The sequence below is a fragment of the Mustela erminea genome, chromosome X, assembly GCF_009829155.1.
Source record: "Mustela erminea isolate mMusErm1 chromosome X, mMusErm1.Pri, whole genome shotgun sequence".
Classification (NCBI taxonomy): domain Eukaryota; kingdom Metazoa; phylum Chordata; class Mammalia; order Carnivora; family Mustelidae; genus Mustela; species Mustela erminea.
In genome coordinates this window covers 42,869,439-42,894,189 of record NC_045635.1, presented here as the reverse complement: position 1 = coordinate 42,894,189, position 24,751 = coordinate 42,869,439, and the positions used below count along the sequence as shown (strand labels likewise).

The 24,751-nt window shown below is 49.3% G+C and overlaps 1 protein-coding gene across 8 annotated transcripts; it reads right to left on the bottom strand.

Annotated features, from left to right (window-relative positions):
- Positions 1 to 9,251: 9,251 nt before the first annotated feature.
- Positions 9,252 to 24,526, bottom strand: PPP1R3F (protein phosphatase 1 regulatory subunit 3F). Of its 8 annotated transcripts, XM_032330872.1 has the most exons (5): positions 16,855 to 17,014; positions 16,607 to 16,662; positions 13,903 to 13,958; positions 13,525 to 13,607; positions 9,252 to 11,024 (listed from the first exon to the last, which is right to left on the bottom strand). In XM_032330872.1, the coding sequence occupies exons 3-5, from the start codon at positions 13,934 to 13,936 to the stop codon at positions 9,729 to 9,731; spliced, it is 1,413 nt and encodes a 470-aa protein (XP_032186763.1). In that variant the 5' UTR covers positions 13,937 to 13,958; positions 16,607 to 16,662; positions 16,855 to 17,014; the 3' UTR covers positions 9,252 to 9,728. The 8 variants fall into 8 exon arrangements, with proteins under 8 accessions (XP_032186763.1, XP_032186757.1, XP_032186756.1 ...); XM_032330866.1 differs by lacking the exons at positions 16,607 to 16,662; positions 16,855 to 17,014 and adding an exon at positions 23,435 to 24,526 and having other exon boundaries at positions 13,525 to 13,604; XM_032330865.1 differs by lacking the exons at positions 16,607 to 16,662; positions 16,855 to 17,014 and adding an exon at positions 23,435 to 24,525.
- Between the last annotated feature and the right edge of the window lie 225 nt (positions 24,527 to 24,751).

Sequence of the window (24,751 nt, the reverse complement as noted above, 5' to 3'; positions counted from 1 at the left end):
TAGTGTATAATTGGGTTGTTTCCAGCAGTTAGCTACTACACAACCATTATTGCATGTCCCAGAATCTGGCTAGTATGAGAGGGAAAGAACCTAAATCATATACTACCTATCCATTCAGAGGAAGAGTGATTGAATAAAGTCTGGCTGTAGTAAACAATGACACATCATCAGAACCATGTCAGACCACGTGAGCCACTGTTTGCTCAAGTTACACTAGTGTTAATGGGTATCTGTTGTGAAGATGACACATGACTCTAATTAGAGTGCAGATGGGTCATAGGAACCAAGCAGGTAGGGAGCTCCCTGAGCTCATTTTGGTATCCCCGTGGGCAGAGGAGAGGATAAACAGGAAGGACATAAGTGGTCAGAGAGGACCTCAACTGGACCTTGGCTCATGGCTCTGATTGCGGAGCTTCCCACCTGCCTGAGGGCCCTGAACAATTCGAGGGAGACAGCCCCTGCCTGTGCCTGGGGAGACCCAAGTCAGGTCACCCCCAGCAACTTTGACCTGCTCCTCCTCCTCTTGGGCCAAATCTGCTTTCTCATTTCAGAGCCCCCTGCATTCATGAGCATCCCCTGCATCGGGAGGCCAGTGTCTCTCCCAGCCCAGCAGCCCAGGTGCAGCCACTTGCCCCAGCTAGGAACTGTAGACCCAGCATTCAGGCTGTGGGAAGGGACTGGGTGGAGGCAGAGTTGGCAGCTGGTCAGGATCTGAATGGGGAACCAGAGGCCTTTTCCTAAACCCAGGCTTTGTTGGGGATGCTCCAGAGCCTTCAGGATCCTGGGCTATGGCCGTCAGGACAGGCCAAGCCAAGCTATAGCCCAACCTGCCCTGTGGGTGAGGCAACAGAACCAGTCCATCATGTGGGGAAAAAACTAAAATGAAACGTTTCAATGAGAAAAAGATTACAAATGTGAGAACTTCCCTTTAACCACAGAAAGGAGCTTCTGGTAAGAGGAAGAAGAGCAGGAGGAAGAGGAAAGCCATGTGCAGTGACTAGGATCAGGGTCCTCCAGGAAGAAGAGGCAGAGCTGGCCCTAGGCTGCCCCCAGCTGTCCACACGGAGAGAGACCTCCGAGGAACACCCAGGTCTGGGGCTCATGTACCCAGAGGCCTGTGACCCTCTCAGGTGTGAGTGTTTTAAGTCTCAGTTCCTCCTGGTCTTCTTCCCTGAGGCCTTCCTGGTCTTGGAGATGAGTCGCCCCCTGCTGGTAAAGATTAGAATATGGACGGTCCAAGGCTGAGGGGTGAGGCGTGTGAACACTAACACCCTCACCCTGGGACCACAGCTTCAACCATGCTGCTGGGAATGAAAGGAAAAGGCCACTTTGTCTTAGCAGGAAGCTCAGGTTTAAACCTGGACTTCCCTGGAACCTAGACATCCGGAATGGGAAATGGAGGGTTTGTAGTCTGTGGTCAGGTGACAGCTGGGCCTAGGGCTGAGACCCGAGGACAGATAGCAGGGGCCCCTGTGAGATCAAGATACTGGGCCAAGTAAAAGGGCGGAGGAGACAGAGGAAGATCACGGAGGCCCCAACAAAGGACTGTGCTCAGGGCTGACAAGAACACAGAAGGCACTTAGGGCCTCAGTTTGCTCATCTGTAAACTCATGATAAAAATAGAATTTACATCATGGTGTCTGTGTGAGAAAAGCATGATTCATGTAAAGTAATCAGCCCAGGGTCTGGCACAGAGTAACTGGGGAATAAATGCTGATAGTGTTGTTATTGTTCTTATTACAAGAATCATTCAATCTTAATTATCTGGGGACAGGCCCTTCTCCCTACAGGATGGGCAACTTGCTCCCTTCAAGGGGAAGCCCCATCTGTCCACATCCATTGCTTCAGGGTGGGGACACTGGCAGTGACCACGGAGGCCTCTGGAGGGAGGGAGGGAGGGAGTGCTAGGCAGAATACGGCCCCCCAAAGATAGCCACACCCTAAGCAGTAGGACTTGGAATCTGTCACCTAACTTGGCAAAAGAACTTCGCTGATGTGATTAAGTTAAGCATTTTGATATGGGGAGGATTATCCTGGATTATCTGACTGGGAGTGAAAGGAGGTAGGAGAGAAAGAGTCAGGGTGCTTTGACGGGAGAAAGACTCAACTGGCCTTTGCTGGCTTTGAAGATGGAAGAAGGGGCCATGAGCTAAGAACTACAGTCAGCCTCTATAAGCTGGAAAAGGCAAGGGAATGGATTCTCCTCTAGAGCCTCCAGAAGGAACACAGCCCCCACGGACACCCTGCGAGACCCCTGACCTCGACAACTATAAGATAGTATATTTGTGTTGTGTTTAGCCACCAAGTTTGTTGCAGATTTGTTACATCATTAATAGGACACTACTAGGTGGGGAAACACAAGTGCTCCCCACTTCCTTCCTTCCTCTCTCTTGGGTCCACATTTCTGCCAGAAATACCCCGTCCTGTGGTCCCTACAAGATGGTGCCCCACCGAGGAGGTGGTGGCCCCATCCCCTAGGTTAACCTGAAAAACAGGGAGAGACTGAGGAGAGTGTGGGTCCCCTGGGGAGAGTGTGTGGGGATCCAGTGCCTCTTAAGGGGGCAGGCAGGGACGGGGTCAGGGGCACAAGGAGGCCTCTGCCCTTCGCAGTATCCATCCACCACTGTACCAATACACACACTTGAGGGTGGGAAGGACGGGTCATGAGTGACAGTGATTGCAAGAGTTCATGGGGTGGGGGCTCATAACAGCTGACATTACTTGTTCTGTGCTAGGCACTGCCCTAGGTAATTGATGTGTTATCTCATTTAACCTTTATTGTTACCCCATGCAGAGGGAAAGTTATTACCCCTGATGACAGACAAGCAAAGGGAGGCACAGAGCGCTTGAATAACTTGCCTATGGTGTGACCTAGTGGCAATTTAGTCCTAGACTGTACCACTCCAGAACCTTTCCTTTCGCCTGCCCTGCTATACTGCCTCAATTGTTAGATTAATCAAATATGTTCATGAGTGGGCGCCTGGGTGGCTCAGTGGGTTAAAGCCTCTGCCTTCAGCTCAGGTCATGGTCTTGGGGTCCTGGGATCGGGTCCCGCATCGGGCTCTCTGCTTGGCAGGGAGCCTGCTTCCTCCTCTCTCTGCCTACAGAGAGCCTGCCTGCTTCTCTGCCTACTTGTGATCTGTCTCTGTCAAAGAAATAAATAAAATTTAAAAAATTAAAAAATATATATGTTCATGAGTGATGCCATTACACGTTTTCTCCAAAGCTCAGTTGGCATTAACCCCTTTTTAAGAATGGGAAACCAAGGCTGGGAGGGGACAGATGACTTACCCAAAGGTTACACAACTAGGACTCGGGGTCCTAGCTTTTAAATTAACTCTTCTGGGCTCTAAATCCATAGATGGGGCACCTGGGTGGCTCAGTTGGTTAAGCGTCCAACTCGTGATTTCAGCTCAGGTCACGATCTCAAGATTGTGAGGTCAAGCACAGCATCAGGCTCCGTGCTGGGTATGGGGACTTCTTGGGATTCTCTCTCTCTCTCTCCATCTCTAAACAAACAAACAAATATTCTCTTGCTCCCTCTCTAAATAAATAAATAAATAAGACAAAAACCATGTACGAATGAGGTCAAAGGCGAGATGAACTCTGACAACTGAGGACAAAATGGACAGATTCTCTCCATCCCCCAAGAGGTGAGTGTCTCTGCTCAATGGCTGGTGTCAGAAGACACAGAATAAACAAGTCCCCAAAACAAGACTTTCACAGATAGGGCTGAGGGAACCTCGGTAACCTCCAGAGCTGAAGAGAAGACCTTGACTCCAAGGGAGTTTCTGAAGGAAGTAGTTCACCTACACTTCATTATCTAGACAAGGAAACTGGGGTTGCTCAGAGCTGGTGTAGAGGAGTCCCAAAGAGTCACATCACTCCCACAACTCACTGCATTTTGTTTTAGTTGTGATCTCTTTTTTTTTCTTTTGCCTGAGAAATGTACATTTCAGTGAATATTAATGAATTGCACATCCATGAACAACCACCCAGGTCAAGCTGTAGACTAGTATTGCCATTCCAGAAGTCTCCTGGGGTCCCTGCCCAATTACATCTGTCCTCCCCTCTTCCAGAAGTAAACATTATCATGGACTTGGTGATAATCATTCTCTCACTTTCCTTTATAATTTTACCACTGGTAATGGATTCATTTTGCCTGTATCTCTGTTTGGCTTCTTTTGCTCAACATCATGTCTGTGCAGTTCATCCAGGCTATTCCATATAGTTGTAGATCTTTCATTATCATTCTACAATATTCCATTCTGTGACTATATAATTTATTTACACATTTCTTGGCACAGCTGGTTTTTCTATTTGTAATTTCTAATATATTCTAGGTTTGAGCTTTTCATCAGTTAATTGTGTTTGAATTATTTTCTCTCAATTTGCATCCCAATTGTTGTTTTCACTCTATGGTGTTTCTTTTTTTTAAGATTTTATTTATTTATTTGAGAGACAGAGATCACAAGTAGGCAGAGAGGCAGGCAGAGAGAGAGAGGGGAAGCAGGCTCCCTGCCGAACCCGACGTGGACTGGATCCCAGGACGTGGGATCATGACCTGAGCCGAAGGCAGCGGCTTTACCCCACTGAGCCACCGAGGCACCTCCATGGTGTTTCTTGATCAATAATTCTTAACTTTAATGTAATTGAATGTTTTATAATTGTCATTTGTGGTTAGCATTTTGCATCTTGTTTAAGAAAAACGTTTCTACCATGAGTATATAAAGGTATTTTTCTATATTAAATTCTTAAAGCTCTTTGGTTTTGCTTCTCACATTTAGGTTTTGAATATGTCTAGAGTTATTTTTGTGTTGTAAGGATCCAATTTCATTTTTTTCAATATGGATAATGGATTGTTCCATTTATTGGAAGTCCAACCATTTCCCACCGGTATCACAACACCTCATTGGCTACCTATTCTGAGTCTACATGTAAGTGGGTCTTTTTCTGAGACCACTGGTCTTTCCAATGAAAGGTATTTGTCTACCTTTGCAGCAATATCACACCATCTTAATCGCTATACCTTAAATTAAGTATGGGTGTTCAGGCTAGTTGGCACTTACACATAAATTTAAGAACTAACTTATTATGATATGCAGACACGCAAATCTATTAAAATTGTGACTGGATTTACACTGAACCTACAAAACAGTTCAGAGGGATCTGACAGCTTTATGACATTGACTTTCATTCAATAACATGTATATCTCTTTAATTAGTCTTTTTAAATATCTTTCAGGGGCGCCTGGGTGGCTCAGTGGGTTAAGCCTCTGCCTTTGGCTCAGGTCATGATCTCAGGGTCCTGGGATCAAGCCCCGCATGGGGCTCTCTGCTCAGCAGGGAGCCTGCTTCCTCCTCTCTCTCTGCCTGCCTCTCTACCTACTTGTGATCTCTGTCTGTCAAATAAATAAATAAAATCTTTAAAAATAAAAAAATAATTAAAAAAGAAAGATCTTGCCCTCTTTTGTTAATTTCTAAGTAGTTCATAAATGGTATCTTTATTAAAATTTTCTGTCTGTTGTCAGGATATAAAAGCAATTGAGGGTGCCTGGGTGGCTCATTGAGTTAAGTCCCTGCCTTCTGCTCAGGTCATGGTCTCAGGGTCCTGGGATTGAGCCCTGCATCAGGCTCTCTGCTCAGCTTGGAGCCTGCTTCCTCTTCTCTCTGCCTGCTGCTCTGCCTACTTGTGATCTCTCTCTAATAAATAAATAAAATCTTTAAAACGAAATAAATAAAAGCAATTGATTTTTGAATATGGATTTTTGTATCCAAAATCTTTTTAAGTTCTTAATAATTCTAATAATTTGTCCATGGACTATTTTGTATTTTCCATATACACAATGGTATCATCTATAAGTAATGACAATTCTGTTCTTCATTTCCAATCTTTGAATATTTTTAATTTATTTTCCTTGCCTTTCCTTGCCTTACTGTTCTTGCTAGGACCTCCAGTGCAATGCTGAGTAGAAATGGTGATAGCAGGCATCCTTGACACGTTTCAAATGTCAGAGCTCTTAAAATTTCATTTGAAGTATGTAGTTTACTGTAAATCCTTGTAGATAGATATCTTTTATGTTAAAATGTATTGAACTGATTTCCTAAGGTTTTCATTGCTTGTCTTTGTTTCTGTTTTAGGTAGGCTCCATACCCAGTGTGGAGCCCAATGTGGGGCTTGCACTTACAATGAGATCAGAACTGAACTGAGATTAAGAATCAGATGCTCGGGCGCCCGGGTGGCTCAGTGGGTTAAGCCGCTGCCTTCAGCTCAGGTCATGATCTCAGGGTCCTGGGATCGAGTCCCGAGTCGGGCTTTCTGCTCAGCAGGGAGCCTGCTTCCCTCTCTCTCTCTGCCTGCCTCTCTGTCTACTTGTGATTTCTCTCTGTCAAATAAATAAATAAAATCTTTAAAAAAAAAAAAAAGAATCAGATGCTCAACCGACTGAACCACCCAGCTGTCCCTTGCTAAGGTTTTTGGAGTCAAGAACAGAGGAGCACCTGGGTGGCTCAGTGAGTTAAGCTTCCACCTCTTGATTTTGGCTCAGGTCATGATCTCAGGGTTGTGAGATTGGGCTCTGCACGCAGCACTCCTTCTCCCTCTGCTCCCCCACCCCCCCAAATAAATAAAATCTTTCAAAAAATAAAATCATGAATAGATGTTAAATTTAATCCAATGCTTTCTCTACAGCTATTGAGATTATTGTGGTTTCTCCTTTGATATGTTAATGAAGCAACTTTTGTTGACTGAGCTCAAACGTTAAATGTTAAATAAAAATGTTGCAGTTTTAGAATGAATCCAACTTGGTCATATTACACCTTTGAAATGTATTGAATGTCGGCAGTGCTAGAGACTGAATGATTGTGTCCCCTCACAAGCTGTATGTTGAAATGTAACCCCCAATGTGATGGTATTAGGAGGTGGGAGCTAAAGGCCCTAAAGGGGGCGATTAGATCATGAGGGTGGAGCCTTCATGAATGGGATGAGTATCTTTATAAGAAACCCCAAAGAGTGGGCACCTGGTGTCTCAGGTGACTTGGTTAAGTCACTGCCTTCAGCTCAGGTCATGATCCTGGAGTCCTGGGATTGAGTCCCGCATTGGGCTCCCAGCTCTGCGGGGAGTCTGCTTCTTCCTCTGAACTTCTCCCCTCTCATGCTCTTTCTCTCTCAAATAAATAAAATCTTTAAAAAGAAAAAAAGAGAAACCCCAAAGAGTAACATTGCCCCTTCACTATGTGAATACACCACAAGAAGACAGCCATCTATGAACCAGGACGTTGGTCCCCACCAGACTCCAAATCTTCAGGTGCTCTGATCTTCAACTTCCCAGCCTCCAGTGCTGTGAGAAATAAATGTTTGTTGTTTTCAAGCCACATAGTCTATACCATTTTGTTATGGCTGCCTAAGCAGACCAAGACAGGCAGCTGTTTAGTTTAAGGTATTTGTATATTTTCTTGAGATCTATAATATTCTTTTTTCACTCATCAAGTTTTAGGATCAAGGTTCTATCAGCCCCATAAAACGAATAAGATGCTCCCTTTTATGGCACTCTGGAATTGCTTTTGTAAAATCAGAATTATTTGTTCCTTGAGTGTTTCACCAGTGAAACCATCTGGGCCCAGATTTTCCGTATGGGAAGACTTCCGGTTATAGGTTCTGTTACTTTAATGGTCATAGGACTGCTCAACTTTTCCTCTTTTTTTTTTTTTTTTGAGACAGTTTTGGCAAGTTATGTGTCTGTAGTAATTTGAGTACTTTGTCCATTGTATCTAACTTTTCAATCCAGTTGGCAGAAAGTTGCCTTTTTAGACATTGAGCAAATAATCACATCAGTGGAAGACCATGGACACTTGTTTGCACTTTTGATATTTGACCAAGTGAGAATATCCTCATTGAAAGACAGATGAAATGAGTGGGTGCTGAATTTGTTTTCTGTACCTGTTTTCCACTTCCAAACCTCTGCAATGCTATTCCTTCTGACTGGACTGCTCTCTCTTCCCCTCTACTATCTGCTGGATTCCTTCTCATTTTTTAACTCAGTTCAGGCACTGTGCCCTCCCAAAAGGTTTCCAGAGTCCCCACACTGGGCTGAGCATATGTCCTGAGGCCCCCATCACTGCTAATGAGCTAACCACACTGTACTAAAATCCTTTCTCTGTGTCTGTCTCTCCCACTAGATTGTGAGATCCTTCCTCTGTGTCCTCAGAACAGAGAAGAGGTGGTCAGTCCACATTTGTGGAACTGACCTGAGCTTGTCACCACTGAATGCCCAGCTAAGCTCTCTAACCATGTCTCTATTTTCCCACATCCGTTTATTTGTTCCCTCATTTATTTCAATCAGTAGGCATTTGCTGAGGACTTACTAGGTGCCAGGCCCTGTTCTAGAAGAGTGGCCAACAAGGAAAGAGGAAAACAAGGCAAGTATGGTGTCCCAGAAACCAAGTAAAGAGAGAGTTCAAGGAGGAGATGACCAGCTGTGTCAAATGTTGCCAATAGGTCAAGGAAGATGAAATCTGGGATGTGGCTGTTGATGGACCAATCAAATACCATCAGGGATTTTTTGCTGACGTGGCTGGGCAAACAATCTGATTGGGGCTGTTTCAGAAAAGCAGGGGAGCCCTGGAGAAGAATGAAAGAAAGTTGGTGTAAAGTTTTGTTGCAAAGGCAAGTAAATAAATATATGGTGTTTTGTTGTGCTAATGCAGAGATTTTTATTTGCATGCAGTAAATATATCTATCCTTTCTTTCAAAGCTTCTGGGTTTCCTGTTTTGAGTTATAAAGGCAAAGTCTGTGGACAGCAACTCTGGTATGAATTCTTCACAGCACATTAACTCCTGTGTCCCTTCTGAGACCTTCCCAATCTTGGAGACAGAAGGGTCTCCTTCCTGGTGTCAAAGGTTTCTTTTTTTCCCCAGGAACCTCAAAACCTTGTGGCTTATTTGCAGCCAGTATTCCCACATCTACAGCTGACCACATCCACCGCCGCAGCCATGTGTTCGACACCAAACCCTCACATGGCAATCATTCTTCCTCCCTCCCTAGCAGAATATAGAAAAGACCAAAGGACCCGCCCCTCCAAAGACCACCAGACCACACAGGGCAGGACCATAAGGTGAGGTGGCACGGACTGAAGCTGTGGCAGCAGACATGGCCGTGTCCCACGGCCAACTCCCCACCCGCCCCTCCCATAGAACAGGACCACCCCACACACTCAGGCCCACACAGGAGAACACTGTACAGCAAGACACATCATTTCTCATAGAGCTCTATTGTGGCATATAATAATAGGTACTCTATATAAATTAAATTAAAAATAAAGCTCCAGCAGGTTGCACAGGTTGGCTGTTAATAAATATATCTCTGGGTAATTGTGCCCCAAGACCAGCTCACGACCACTCGCCCTCGTCCAGAGAATTATACAAAAATAAATACAGGCTTGGGGAGGGAGGAAGGGAGGGCATGCCCAGTTCCTCTCTGAAAGTTATCTCACACCGTCCACCGTGCCCTGTTCCCCTCCACTGGCATCACCACAGGGAGCCCTGTGCCGACAAGTCCTCAGGGACGGGAAGGTCTCTCTCCAGTTGGGCATTCTCAGAAGCAAAAGACCCCTCACTATACAGGCCACACATCCTATCTGAACCCCCTGGGTGCAGTGCAGGGACGGCCTCTCTCCACACCCCAGAGAGGGGGGAAGTCTGTTACTGCTGCACCCCACACAAGCAGCCTCTACGAGAACCAGGCCAGAGAGAGGCACAGCGCAAGCACCAGGAGGGACATACCACTGTTCAGAGCCACAGGGACCACCACCAACCCAGCCAGGACCCCCAGAGTCTGGGTCAAGGGCCCCCACAGCTGGGGAGGCAATACACACACACTTTCTGCAGGGGCTGCTAAGGTGGGGGACTTCTTTGGGGGCTCCAGGCTTGGGCCTGCACCCTCTTCATCCTGGGGGCTCATATGGGGCCTGGCCAGGCTAGAAGGACAGACTTCAGGCCCCAAGGGACTGAGGAGGGTCAAACTTTGCCCCCGTAGGACTGGAGCAGCTGGCTCCTTACCGGATCTAGGAACCAAGCTGTCTGCCCACTCAGTGGTAAACTCCATCCGGCCTTCTTTCTCCCCTGGGGGCCCGGTCACCCCAGCCATCACCCTACTTATGCGCAGAGAGTCAGTGTCCTTGCCCATCCCTTTTTCTGGAGCCCCAGTGAACTGACCCTCTGCACCCAGAACCACGGGGCTGTCACAGCCCGAGCCCTCTGCCCACGGGAGCCACACATCTCCCATAGTGGCTACCACAGGATGGACCCCTGAGAGGATTTCTGGAGGTGATTCCTTGGGGGTGTCCCCTTCTGGGCTGGAGGGTACAATGGAGAGTCCCTCTTCGCCCTCCCCCTCCTCATCAGGATCCTCAGTGTCCTTGATAAGCTCCACACCACGCCCCAGCCGGGCATAGTGCAGGGTGATCTCCTCAGCCAGGGCGCTGTTCAGGGCCCGCTCGGGGCCAGGCCACTTCAAGATCAGGTCGCGGTCCGTGAGTATGCCCAGGGGATGGCTGGGGGATACCCCCCCATCTGTGGGGCCCTCCCCGCCACCTCCCACCCCACCTGCAGCCACAGCGGCCCGCAGGCGGCTCAGGTGGGACAGGTAGAGCTGCTCCAGCTCCTGGTCAATGGTGTCCTCGCCAAGCAGCTCCTCCAACCCACCTACAACCTCCAGACCCCCAGCGGGTTCATCCATTAAGGCCCCCACCATGGAGTCCTTTCGGCCCCCTCCATTCTCTTGCGATACTTCCCACGTGGCCTCCACCTGTTGCTGGCTGGGTTCCAGAAGAGGCCCGACTGTCCCCTCACTTGCATCGGGCCCCGAGGCCTGGTCCCTGGGGGAGCCACCCAGGCCACAGAGAGAGGAAGAGGGGAGAATCCTGATGGCCCGTGCCTGGGGGACCTCTGTGAAAGCCACAGGCGGATTGCTTCTGGGGACGTCACCTTCCTCTGGGGGTTTGCCAGTCACTGTAACTTCAGAAACCTAGAGCCATTGGGGGGGGGGGGTAGGGCAGGAAGGGAGAGAAAGGAAGAGGAATGAAGTAGAGGAGGGGATGGGACAGGCAGAGACAGTGAGACTGGTGACAGCCCACACCCAGCCCCACCCGTGTTTCCAGGTACACCCTCCTTAAAGAGCCCTCTCTAATGCTCCAAATGCCAAAGCCTATGTCATCTTTATTAACATAACCAAATCAGATGGAGTAAAAGGGAACTTCCTGCAGACCATTAAGCTAAGGAAGGCGGTGGGCCTCAACATTTGGTGAATGGCTCTCCATAAGTACTGTTGGCTGACCTCTAAAACAGATCCAGAATATCCACGTGAATTCAGGTATTTTCTCTTTCAAAAACACTTATTTTGACAAGGCCTAGAAACAATGGCCTATCTAGCAAGAGGAAAGCACACGGAGCACCCAGATTCTAGTTTTTAAATACCATTCTCCCCTAAAAGGAACCAGAGCTTTCTAACTAAATGGCTGCGGGTAGGGTAAGTACAAAATGAGTCTAGGACACACTGTCATTCAAGAATCTGAAGAAGTGGTCCAAGAATGATGGGACTGTGTTCAAAAGGACTCTGGAACCATTGTAAGCAAGCTCCTACTGACTGGAGAGAGTTCAATTTAAGCATCAAAATGAGTAAATAAATGCAATGGGTGGAAACTTATCAAATATGTTTAAAATTCACGAGTTAATAATAATACACCAAAACCAAAAATCCTTTCGTTGGTCACCTTTGGAGAAGTTCACTTCTTCTGAAAACTGGTAAATAAAAGGGAAAAATTTAAGTATTTATACAGCTTTTTCAATACAAATTATATACCCTCAAGGCAGCCAAATGGTTGATATGAGAACGTTTTTCCTTGGAAAAGAATTCCAGTTACTAAATGAAATGGGAATAAGAGAATTAAATAGAATCAATTCTAGTTAAATTAGTTTCATAATAATAGATGGTATTTAATAAATCAATTTAAAGTGGATTAATTGGATTTAATAGATCACATTAATTAAGTGGAATTAACATACTGATTAAAAAAAAGAGTGAGAAATATGTTTCCATACAATCAGCCAAAACCAGTCTATGGGAAACTCTACAGCACAAACAAGGTTTCTTCAACAAACAAACAAACTGCCAGAAAAGTGAGGGAGATTTTAAAATCTAAAAAAGACCCATCCACCAAATGTAATGTGTTGACCTGGTTTGGATCCTATAACACCTATGAGATAAGGAAATTTGAACACTGATCAAATATTTGATGATACTGAGGACTAACTGTTGATTTCCAGAGGCATGATGCTGCATTGTGTGTGGTTTTTTTTTTTTTTTTAAAGAGTGCTTAATTTTCTGAGATACAAACTGAAATATTTGTGGATGAGATAATGTCTGGATTTCTTCCCAAAATAATTCCATAGGCAATTGAGGGGTGGGGCAGAGAGGGTATGGGAAAAGTAGGAATGGACATGCGCTGAAATTTGTTGAAGCTAGGTGACAGGAATATGTGAGTTCATTACACTAGTCTCTTTCCTCCTATATATGTTTGAAAACCTTTGTACTAAAACACACACAAACACACATGCTCGCTCTCTCTCTCTTTCTCTCTAACATACATCTCCAGAATCTCTATCTCCCCTGCCATCTCCGGCATCAATTGCCCAGACCACTGCAGTTGCCTCCCCGTCACAGTCCCCCTGCTTCTGCCCTCATTCCTACAGCCTATTGTTCTCACAGCAGCCAAAGGGAGCCTGTTAAATCCTAAGTCAGATCATGGCCTTCCTCCGCTCACAACCTTTCCGTGGCTCCCCTGTCATTCAGAGTAAAAGCCCGGGTTCTCTCCAAGGCCCACGAGATGCTACGTGATCTGTCTGACCTCACCTCCTGCTGCTCCCCGCGCCCCCCCCCCACTCACTGCTCTTTGCTGTTCCTCACACATTAGTCATGGCCCTGCCTGTGGGGCTTTGCAGCTGCCTGGGATGTTCTTCCCCTAGTTACTCATGTGGCTCACTCTCACCTTCTCCAATCTTTGCTCAAATCTCACTTTCCATGAAGGCCTCGACTGCTCTAAACTCACAAACCTTCCCCCCACCCCCATATGCATGCGCATGTGCACACACACATGTATGACACACACACACTCCCCATCCCTTTATTTTTTTCCTTAGCGCTCATCATCACCTAAAACAGCATATATTTTAACTATTCTTTTGTTTTGTCATGTCTCACTCCACCAAAGTGCAAATAAGTCCCACGGAGACCTCTTTTTTGGTCACTCCCAGCTTCCCAGTGCCCAGGATTGCTTGGCACAGGGCAAGCACTTGATAAATGTTTGCTAACATAACAAAGCTCGGGTGAATCCCGGCTTTCCACCCTCCGCCCTCAGGTTCTGCTTTTGGGGGCCTCCATCCGACCTAGGGTAGACCTGGAGCAAGTTGGCCACCACCACCCAGTCTCCCATTGGGCTGTCCATCCAGAGGCTGCTGGGCCTGCTTACCTGAAGCGTCATCTGAGGCCATGGGCGGAGAGGGGTGGGGGCCACAAGGGGACCCACTGACTCCTGGACATTAGGGCGCTCTGCTGGAGAGAAGAGAAGGGGTAGCGTCGGGGTGAGGCAGGTGTCCAGGCAAGCCAGGTTTAGTTAAGAAAGGCTACGCTTTGGTGTGGTGCAAAAATAATGAATACTGTTATGCTGGAAATAAAAAAAAAAAAAAAAAAGAAAGGCTACGCTTTGGGCTACTTGGCAGCTTTGTCTCTGAGGCTCTCTGGGACAGTTGAAGGCAGAGGGGACATCCTAATTCATATAGAGAAAACAGGGAGAAAGAAAGGAACAGTGTGCAGAAGCTGAAACCCCCACAGCCTGTCAATTGCTTACCCACAGCAGGGGTGCTGTCCTCCGCGCTCCTCATTCTCAGCTCTTCCTCAGTGGGCCTGTCGGGGGGCAAAGGGGAGAATGCATGGATCTGATGTCCCTGAGAGGCCAGTTGTGCCACCCACCAGCCCCTTCCGAGCCTCCGTGGCAGCCCACTCCCAAGGGACAGTGGCCGTCTTCCCTTCTGCCACCTCTTTTTACCCAACCCTGACTGGAAAAGTCCTACAGACACATTGGGGAAATGCTGTGAAACACAGAAAAGCATAGAGAAGGGGGGAAAGTCACACATCAGCTAGAGGCAACCACTAGGACCACGAAGGACAAGTTCATTCCAGATATTCTACAAAATCAACTTAGCTTCCACAGACAATATTTCGCAGCTGGCTTTGTCCGTGCAATGTCCGTGCAACCATATGAAGCATCACTATATGCTCTTGTCAACACCTGAGGTGGCCGTTTACCCTCACAGTGGCTCACCATGACATCTGTAACCCACTCCCATCCTCCTGAGCGGCTCGTTTGTTGCCTTCTTTCTGCTCTCATGAAGCAGACTCCAGCAGACACTACTGGGCATGGCTTATATGAGCATTTTGGATCATTTCCTTAGGGTATAATCCTAGCCGTAGAGGAACCCGCTTTCTCCAAGAAAGGCCAGGTGAGGACTGTGGGACTCAGAAAAGCAGCAAAGAGGAGGAAGGAAGCAACTGGAGGACAGGAAGGAAGCCAGCAGAAAAAGGAAGTAGCCCAGGGTCACAAAGACCTGGGTCCCTCCACCAACATGCCCCCCGTCACCCAATCAGCCTGGCCAACCCCCTAACCTTTCGGAGCCTCGCCCTCCTCACCTTAAAACGGAGCACAGGACAGTCAGGATATACACACCAAGCACAGGGCAGTCAAGGCCATCGAGCCACACACCAGGGTCTGGCACAGAGCAGGGGGCTGAATCGACCGTGGGTATTCATTAAGGTTGGTCCTCCTCCACAACGGAAGTCAGGCCCCTCCGTCTAAGTGGCATAAGGCAAGTGTATTTCGCCTGGTCTCTCCCAGAGGTGGGGTCACAGGGATCATGGAGAAATCGCTGTTCTCATTCTCAGAAATGAGTACCAAATGTTTACAGATTAAGGCAAATGAGAGGGAAGTGTTAACAAAAACATGAGCAGAGGCGGAGAGGAGCTGAGGCAATTGCTCAGAACTTCTCATTCCTAAAAGGTAATATGATGACATTGACATTTCTGCAGATGGTTGCAACTTTTTGAAAAACATAATTAATTGCCTCTCAGAAACCGGGGATCACTAGCTGACCTGAATAGAATACCTTCTGTGATGTTTGGCACTGTTCTGGGTGCTTTCACATCTATTAACGCAGCCTCACAATAATCCTGTGAGGAAGGTACTTTTAATCCTGTGAAGTGGGTGGTAGTATTATCTGCATCTCACAGATAATGACGTGGAAGCTGAGGAAACGGCTCGAGGTCAGGCAGCAAGGACCAAAACCTAAGCCTTCTGGCTCCCATGTCTAAATCCAGGCTCTTGATCAACAAACTGCTGCTTCCTGGACAGGGGGTGGGGGGAAACTGGGGTCTTACCCCAATGCCATCTCTGATCCTTTCCAGAAGTAGGTAGAGGGGGGCAGCAATAACAGACAAGATCTCTCCCTCTTCATTCATTCAGGCTTTTCTTTGGACCTGTCTTTTGCTCATATATTCTTTCCCAGTTTCCCTGCCTTCGTGGGACATGTGGCTAGGTGACCACCAGACACAGAAGTCACAGCAAGGTCCCTCAGGGAGGAAATTTGAATCAGGTACATGGATCTAGAGTTTGGAAGCTCCAGAAGGAACTATCTTTCTCTATGGGCTAGAGCTCGTGCGTCCCACCGAAGGTATTTGAATCTGAGTATTACCAGGCCCGGGAGTGAGTGACTCCAGAATCCTGGCCACCAACTCCCAAGCATCACAGAGAAGAAAGGAGGATTTGGAATAAACCAGCCTGATCTTGCGCCAGTTCCCCCAGAAGTTTAAAATCTAGGTCTTTGGACCTGTGGCCCAACACAATTTCTAAAGACTTCTTTTGCTAGCACAGTCCTTCATTAGAGGAAAAAGTTACCTTTCTAAGATCATCTAAAGCGAGTTTCTTCAAGAAGACCCACAAACAGAAGAGTAGTCCTCCCTCCCAGGGGCAGGACTAGGCAAGCCGTCCCGTGCCATCTGGCCCAGTGCTGACATGTACAACCAGGCTCTGAAATACCACTCCAGAGTCCTAGATGTATTGGAGAGAGAAAAGGTGGGGCGGGGAGGGACACAGGATGCAGCCAACCAGAAGGAAAAGCATTCCACAGTTCAGCTGAGGGAAGGAGAGGAAAAACAAATACAATACAAATCCCTCAGCCCCCAGAGCATCTCTTCTGCAGCAGAGGAGCGTGAGAAGACGGGGAGCTTCCAGAAATCAGGTCAAGCAATTCAGCCGATCCCAAGATCCACAAAGTCAGCAGAAGTACACAGGGCTCTCTCCATACCTCTGAAGTCAGAGAGATGAAAGCAGGAGGCACAAGCATTTATCGTTCATCTCCTCCAACGTGGGCCCTTTTCATTGATACACCAAGTCATTTGAAAACCTTCACATCTATCCTTCAAAGCAACACCCTTCCCTTTTTACAAATGCGGAAACTGAGGCTCAAGGAACCGTGTCTCTACACCCACTAACTACATACCACACTGATAACAATCCAAAGACGGCTCCATTTTGAAGACTGTTCGAAACTGTGGGCTGAAAAAAAAAAAAACCTAGATATCCTTGAACTGTCTTTCACAGTAAACATTCAGGGGCAGCTATGACTTTAATCAAAAGGAGGATAGTAAGAGAAATGGAGTACAAGTGTATACTGACTCACTGATCAGTAACAGAGAAGAGGGGTTCTTAGAAAAACTGGGAGGGAGGAGATTAAGAACAAAACTGTACCTCCAGGGTGCTTGATAATTTTCGAGAAGGAAACCTGCTCTTTTGGCACCAGCCCCACGAATGCCACGTGCTATCTTCTCCAGGGCAAAACGCAGTAGTGGGCCGGGGGCAGGCCCGGGATCCTGGACCCACACCCAGGATGCATCCTTGGGGTGTTCTCAAAAACTAGTCAAGACAGTGCAGCCTAGAAGGGGCCACACCAGTCTCCTAAGTGTGAAATTCCTCCTGCCATCAGGAAATTCAACGACCGCTGACCTCAGATGACATGCGGAGAGACCGGAAGGTGAGATTTCAGAAAGAGGTGCCGTCAGCCCCAGCCTGGGCCAGCCGAGACAGAACAAAAAAGTTAATCACCAGAGTGCAAGCGGGGGAGGGCTGACAACCCCCAATGGGCAAGAACAAAGCAGACTCTCAGAGCAGTCACATCACTGCAGCCACCCCGAGTCCTCTGGGAGTACCCCCGACGCTGTTTTCAAAGAACTTGGCAAGCCCAAAGTGGGTCATGTGCTGAAACCCAAAGGGAAACTCAGCAGACCCCAGCTCCCATGCAGTCAACTCGAAGATCATGCTGACTCCCCAGGAGGTCAGGTGGCTTCAGAAACCTGCCCCACGATACTTGGAATCCCAGGATTCTGGTTACTCCCCCAGCCATCTGCTTTCTGACAAGAACAGGGTTTGAAGCAGCTGTGAAAGTCACCAAATTCTGGGGGGGGGGGGTGCACTGCTCTGCCTTCCCCAGCTACGGTCTGTGTCAGTGTCGACTCTGGGACTCACAGCCCCTCAGGCGGGCTGGGAGGGAGGACAGCAGTTTATCGTGGCCACGAGCCTCTTTCATGGCAGGGACTTCATTCATTTGGCAGTGACCCACAGTAAGAAATACATTTGACATCATACGCCGGCACCCCCCATACATGTGTAAATATACAGTTATAGAAAACTGAAAAACAGTTGTTCTTTGAGTGAAACAGCACTTACCTTTACTACGTGTTGTGATGCACACTATTTCCTATGCTACTTCTTTTTCTTTAATATTGGTTGGGATCCAGGAAACTGATTTCACAGTTCAATGAAGTGTCAGAACAGGCTAACTTTGAATAATCTCAGCTCTGCCACCTACCAGCTGTGTGACCTGGAACAAGTCACTTAACCTCTCGATGCCTCACTTTCCTCCTCCGTAAGGAAGGTACAATGGTAATGGCCACCCCAGAGGGCTGTGGGGTAGACTGAGAAAATAGTGGAACATCGCCTATAAAGTGCTAACAAACAGCGATCTCCTCCAAATTCCCACTGAGGGAAATTGAGGCTCTGAAAAGGACAGCAACTTGCCTAGCAATGCCCCGCTGGTCAGATGCACCACCCAGCCTTGTATAGCCTTTAGGAACTGTGGAACTAGAGGAGGACCACCCTGGCCCAGAGCCCAGCTCCGCCACTTCCAGTGTGTGGCCTCAGTCCACATCCTTAACCATCATGCCCTACCAATTGTCGGTGGAGTACAAAAGGATTGCTTTCTCACTCAATCCTGACTTTCTGGACAACTAAGACGGCCCTTGACCTGTCCTGTTTCAACTTTGTTTGTTCTGGTTTCCCCTAAGGCTGCCAACTCAGAGAGCAAGTTGTGTCCCCAACCATTCAGCAACAGGTGACCTAAAAATCACTGAGGCCTTACCGTGCATCAGCCCAGTGACAGACCCTGGAGACACAAGGAGGAGCACACCCAACTAGCAAGCTGACAATTTCGTGTGGAGGAAGACATTTAAAAAAATAACTCACACTCATTCTTTCAACAAACATTTATTGAGCACCTGTTAAGTGCCAGGCACCGTGGCAGGCCCTGCAGGAATACAGAGGTGAACAAAAAGCAGACCATGTCCCTACCCCTCACGGAGCTTACAGTCTAAGAGGGCAGAGAGGGTCATCCAATAATCCCCTAATGAAGGTCTAACTACAAACTGAGGTCTGTGCCTTCAGGAAAGGAAGAATGCTCTGGAACAAAGGGCCCTGGCCCAGACTCCAGGGTCAGGATGGGCTTAGGATGCTTAGAAGGAAGATAAGCAAGGGAGGGGTCAGGGAGAGGCCGCTCAGAAACACTGCTGGGGAGGTGATGGATTCGATCTCGAACACGGGACCCATCTTTGGGACACCAGCCAAGTGAGAGACACCCAGCCTGGCTATGTGAGCTGAAGGCAAGAGCAAGGAGAAAGGCCAGAGGGTTAAGAGGAAAAGCAGCAGAGCGTGGTCCCAAGGCAAGGGAGAGACCGTGTGTTAAGTAGGAATGCTCAGCAACTTCAAGAAGAAAACCAAAACCACCTCCGGAATCTGGTAGATGTGGGGGGCTGAAGCAAACGGAGAAGGAGAGTGTCAGCAACTCTTCAGAGAGGGGTCAGCACTGAAGAGGAAGGGGTGGTTAGGTGCTGGTTGGGAGCAGCAGGGACAGAGGGGAGGTCAAAGGACAGGTTTTTCAGACAGGAGAGATGCTAGCATGTATGAAGGCCAAGAGAGAGGATCAGCAAGGAGGGCTAAAAAAAGCTGCCAGGAGAGAAAGGGTCAAGTTCTGGAGCAGGTGGCAGAAAATGGAACTTGCAGAGCACAAATGGGGAGACTGGCCTGAGACAGTAAAAGGGGCCCCTCCTCCCCTGTAACACAAGGGAGGGAACTTAGTTTGCATGCTGGGGGGCTGTGAGCTATGGGGAGTTCCATCCTTTCAGCTTCTTTTTGTTTTTTGAAGCAGGAAGTAAAGTCTGAAGGTAAAGAACATTTGAAAAGAGTCACAGCAAGGTGGAGACAAGAGTGGATCAGAAAAATAGAATAGGACTGCCAGGCAGGGTGGGAAATGATCTTAAAATTGTGGCAACACACACCTGTTCTGCTACATGACATTTTCAGGCAGGGCTTAGCTGATCTACACTATGAAAACATCAGGGCCATGCTAAGAAAACATCAGGATGTTGGGATGGACAAGCTTTCCAGGGGAAGCACTCTTAGAACTGATGGATCAAAACGAGGAGACCACAAGGAGTACAGGATCAACATTCCTGGTGATGGAAAACAGCATGGGCAAAGGCCCTGAGGCAGTTAAGGGGCAAGGCACCTTGTTAAGACCACAGTGACAGGAGCTCTGAAGGCAGAGGATGGATGGTGTGATGTGAGACTAGCAGCTGTGGAGGACAGACTGGGGGACAGGGCAGGAGGATGCTGGAAGGCCATGCTGAGGCTTTCTTGGTCTTTTTTTTCTAAGAGGAACAGGACACCTCGTAAGGGTGTTAAGCCAAGGCAGACCAGGAGGGTTCCTCCCGACACCAGCCCTAGGACCCTGGACTCTGGGAGCCTCAGTTTGCTCATCCAGGAAAGAGGGATAAAAACAGTCTCTCTCAAGGGGAATGCTCAAAGGATTAGATGAGGCCTTTGCATGCGAACCCTCAGCAAAACGCCCAGCACAGAGTAGGGTCTCTGCCAAGCGTCACACACCAAGCCCTCCATCCCTGCCTCTCCCACCCAATTCCACCACAATACCCTCGACAGCGTAGTGCCAGTCTGCGTCTTTTTCCCTGTTTGAACCTAGCACCGTGCCCAGCACATAGTAGGCCCTCAACAAATGCTTGTTGATGGATCATCTCGAAGCCTAAGTGTTATCAAAAGCCTGGTCCCATAACATAAACTTTCCCTGTGCCCCCACCTGACGTGGCCATGCCCAGTTCAGGGCGGGAGGCAGGGGCGGGGGCTGCGGCCGGCACTTCTGAACAAGGCCCTCTACCACAGGGCTCCCACACATTCAGCCTATCCCCTGCGACCAGCTACTGGTTCCCAAGAGGGCTGGCTCGCAGGGGCAGCTGTTCTTCAATAGTGCTCCAAGTCCCAGGCAGCACACAGCTTTTAAAACAAAAATAAGTTGAAATGTACTCGCCAAGAAAGCCACCGACCTACAAAGAAAATCTTACCGCTGATCTTGCAATGAGCACCAACCTCCCCTTTGCAAGAGCTGAGATCAAAAGATAAAGAAGCTATCAAAAAGCCATCTGCCCACTTAAAATAATATCACAAGTCCTGTTAGGAACCACAGACCTGGGGCCAGATACCAAAACAATTGTCTGAACGAGCTGCTTCAATTTCTCCTTAAAACCGCCCATGTATTTTAAAAGAAAAACACCCTCTCCACCCACCTTGGCCCTGCGAGCTTTTGATTTCTCTGGTTCTCTTCCTTTAACACTCTAAAATGACCAAACTCTGGTTACCCAAACTGTCGCATCTTACAGACAGAGCTCCCATGCAGCCACCTGGGAAGACAACTTGGGAAAAATGACAGAAATGAAGGCGCTTCTGGGAACCAGGTCCACTCCAAACCTTGATCTGGGTGATGGCTACACGAGCATATGTATGTAAAAATCCACTGAGCCCTATACTTAAGACACTACACTTCATAAAGGGATACCTCCAAAAAGCAAACAGAGAGACAGACAGAAAAGAGTGAGAAAAAGAGAAAGAGAGAGAGAAAAGGAAAGCATACCCTGCTGGGAACACCAGAAATGAGATGCAGAACTCTTCCCGAACCCTGTCAGAACTTCCAGAGGAGTAGTTTAAAAAAAAAAAAAAAGTCCCCAGCATGTCCTCCCTGGCATTGTCACTCCCTGAGCTACCTCAGTACCCCCCTTTATCAAATGCACATAACCAGAGCGCCTGTACCACAGAGCACACACAGCAGGACTCAGGAGAGAACAGCCTTGAAGCTCTCAGCACACAGCTCAGTAAATGCTGACCACTATTCTCTTCCACGGCTACCACCATCCTTCAGTGCCTTGCCCATGTTTGCTGTGTTCAATCCAAAGTGACTGTCATTCCCCTTTAGCAGATGAGAAGACTGAGGCTTACAGATGAAGAAACTGAGGCAAGGCCACACAGTAGGTGATGGGCAGAGCCGAGTTTGGGAGGCGTATCCAAGGAACTGTATGTGTGATTCCCTAAACATAAACATTAGCTAACACTTTCTGGCACTGCTATGAGCCAGATTTGGTTCTGAGTGCTTTTACTCGTCTCCTCTGAAGTAGGTGTTGTAATTATCTGTTTTACAGGTGAGGGTACTGAGGCATGGTGCGGTTAAATGAGTTAGCCAAGGTCACAAAGCCAACAGACGGCAAGGCTGCAATTTGAACCAAGGCACTCTGATGTCAGAATCCATTCTCTTAACAAATAAGGGAAGGCATGCTGCCTGGCCCCCTTACACTTAAGTCTCAGGTTACTGTGGGGCTCACAGGTCTGTAAGTGGGTACTTGACTGCCCACCAGCCCCAAGCTAGACCTTTCTGAATCACTCACTCACAGACTAAGGCCTTGCCAGGACCACAATCATCTTGCTGCAGCCTGAGGCTTCTTATCAAGCATATACAAGGTCCAGAACGCATTTTCCCATTCCCATTTCCAGTCCTTCCCAGAGGCAGGGAAATGTGTGCATTTCCCACACACGCACGGAGACTCTACTTCTCCCAGACTAGACTTACGTGACCCCGTCCCCCAAAAGAATCAGGCCTAGCTGCTACCTTCAAAGAAGTCCTAGCTTGACTGAGAAAATCTAGTCTCCTATGATGCCTCCTGGGGTTAAGTGGCTCCTTCTCCCAGGCTCTGAATGGTCACAGGCAAAAACAAAGGACAAGAGCTTCAAGTCCAGGCCCATCTGGTTCTGCCTCTGCCAGAGCCACTGCTTCCCTGTGAGAGCAGAGACTCAGCCCCTCAATCCTGCAGGAGACCTCGCACTGGACTAGAATGTAACAGTAAAGAGATGCACAGGCTTCAAGGTCAGCCATGGTGGAATTGGAAAAGCCAGGCGCCATCACTTCCTCAACCAGTTTCTCCCTCTGGAATCCGTTTGCTGCTCTGTCAAATGGGGATCAGATCCCCTGTCCCCCACTGGTAAAGCCCTTGGTCTACCCTACTAGATCACTTAAGTTCTGTCCACTGCAGCACACAGCTCATCATTCACACCAAGCTCATTCTCACCTTAGGACCTCTGTCCTCATCTCTCTCTGCTCCCACACCTGTGCATAACCACTCTTCCTCTATCATTCAGGATTCAGTTTAAATTGCACCCCCTCAGAAAAGTCCTCCTTGTTCCCTTTTCTACAAACTCTCCCCACCCCACCCCCATACCTGCACATGACTCTTACGATCATCCAGGACTCACCTCCTTAAAGGTCTTCCCTGAACATTCTAAAGCATCTATTCCCTCCAAACTATCGCCTTACCCTATTTCACTTTCCTCTCAGCAACTAATCTTATCCCTCCGTATCTTATCTGCTTGCTTTTTTTTTTTTTTCTTTCAAACCATCTCCCAGAGAAGCCTACATCATCCTTGAGGGTAGGGAAGATGTCTGTCTCCTTCAGGGTTTTACCGGGGAATTCAATAAATGAATGAAACCCCAGTAATTAAAACAGAGCCTAGCACATGTTTGGCCTCCGTTACTCAGACTAACTGACTGAATGCGCCCTCCTCCCTGTCCTGGAGAGCAGGCCTGAGGGGGTTCCAGGGTCGGGATGCTTGTCCTCCATCCTAGACACAGCCCTGCGTTGGCGGAGGTGGCGCTGGCAGACATTACCTGCGCCTCACCGGCTTCATGCAGCTCTTCAGCTGCCTGGCCTCAGCCTCCACGGGACCCTGGCACTCGGGCTGTGGCTCCAGCTGCTGCAGCTGCTGCTGCTGGGGCAGCCCTTCAGCATCAGTGGGTGTGGGAGCGGGTGCGATCCGGAGCAGGACTGTGTAGTTGCGGCCTTGGTTGTTGGCCCAGAAAGTGCCCTCGGGGGTCTCATAGCGCACCACGAAGTCCAGGCGCGCCCCATCGCCCGCGCCCTCAGCAAAGGGCAGCTGGAAGGCAAAGCGGTCAGTGCGGCCGCCGTCGTCGGGCGAGGAGGCGGACGCCTGGCCAAGGCCCAAGCCCAGGCCCAGGCCGGGATCCAGGATGGGATCTCCTGCTCCTGGTCCTCCCGCTCCTGCCCCCGGCGGGCTGCGCGGGACGTAGCGCGCTGGGTGGTCGCAGAAGGAAGCCCAGCCGTCGTGTGAGGCCCGCACGTGCACCGCTTTCTCGAAGGAGCGGTTCAGCACGCGTACCAACCCGCGCAGCACCGGCGGGCGCCCCCCAGGCACCCACACCCCGGCACCCCCGGGGACCGCTCCGGGAGGCGGCAGCAGCGCCTCCAGCTCCACCATGACGCGCCCCAAGCGCTCCAGACGGCCCGGCGCGGGCGGCAGCGAAAATGTGGGCACCAGGTAAAACCCCCCGCCAGCGGGGACGGGGCACAGCGGCGAGGGCGCAGGGCAAGCCTCCTCTTCCTCCTCCCCTTCATCCCCATCCTCGCCATCGTCGTCCTCGTCAGCCCCGCCGCCGTCGCCATCTTGCCCGGCCGCGGCCGCCATCTTGCCCGCCCCGGGCCCGCCCCACGGCCGGTAGCGGCGCAGCTGCGCCAGCGGCAGCCCCAAGGCCTCGTCGGCGAACAGCACTCTCCGCGGGGCCACCGCCGCCTCAACAGAAGTGCGGGGCTCGCCCGCGGCCGGCGAGGGGGGCGCGGGATGCCGCAGCGGGGGCTCCACAGGGGCTGGGCGCGCCATATCGGCGGCGGCGGCGGCACCGACGGCACCGGTGGCGGGACCGGCGGGGGCAGGGCCTGAAGGGGCGGGCAGCCAATGGGAAGGCCAGCGCGGGGGGGGTACGGCTCACGGGCGGTGTAGGCGGTGAGACGAAGACAGGTAGAACAGAAAGCCAATAGGGAGCCGCGCCTGGATGACGTAGCGGGGAAGCGAGTGCAGGAAAAGCACGCAGCCAATGGGGATGCCCGAGAGTGGGCGGTGCAGGAGGCGGGATGATCTGGGAATCAATGGGGATGCCTAAATGGGGGTGGTGTGGAGTCCGGGATGGAAG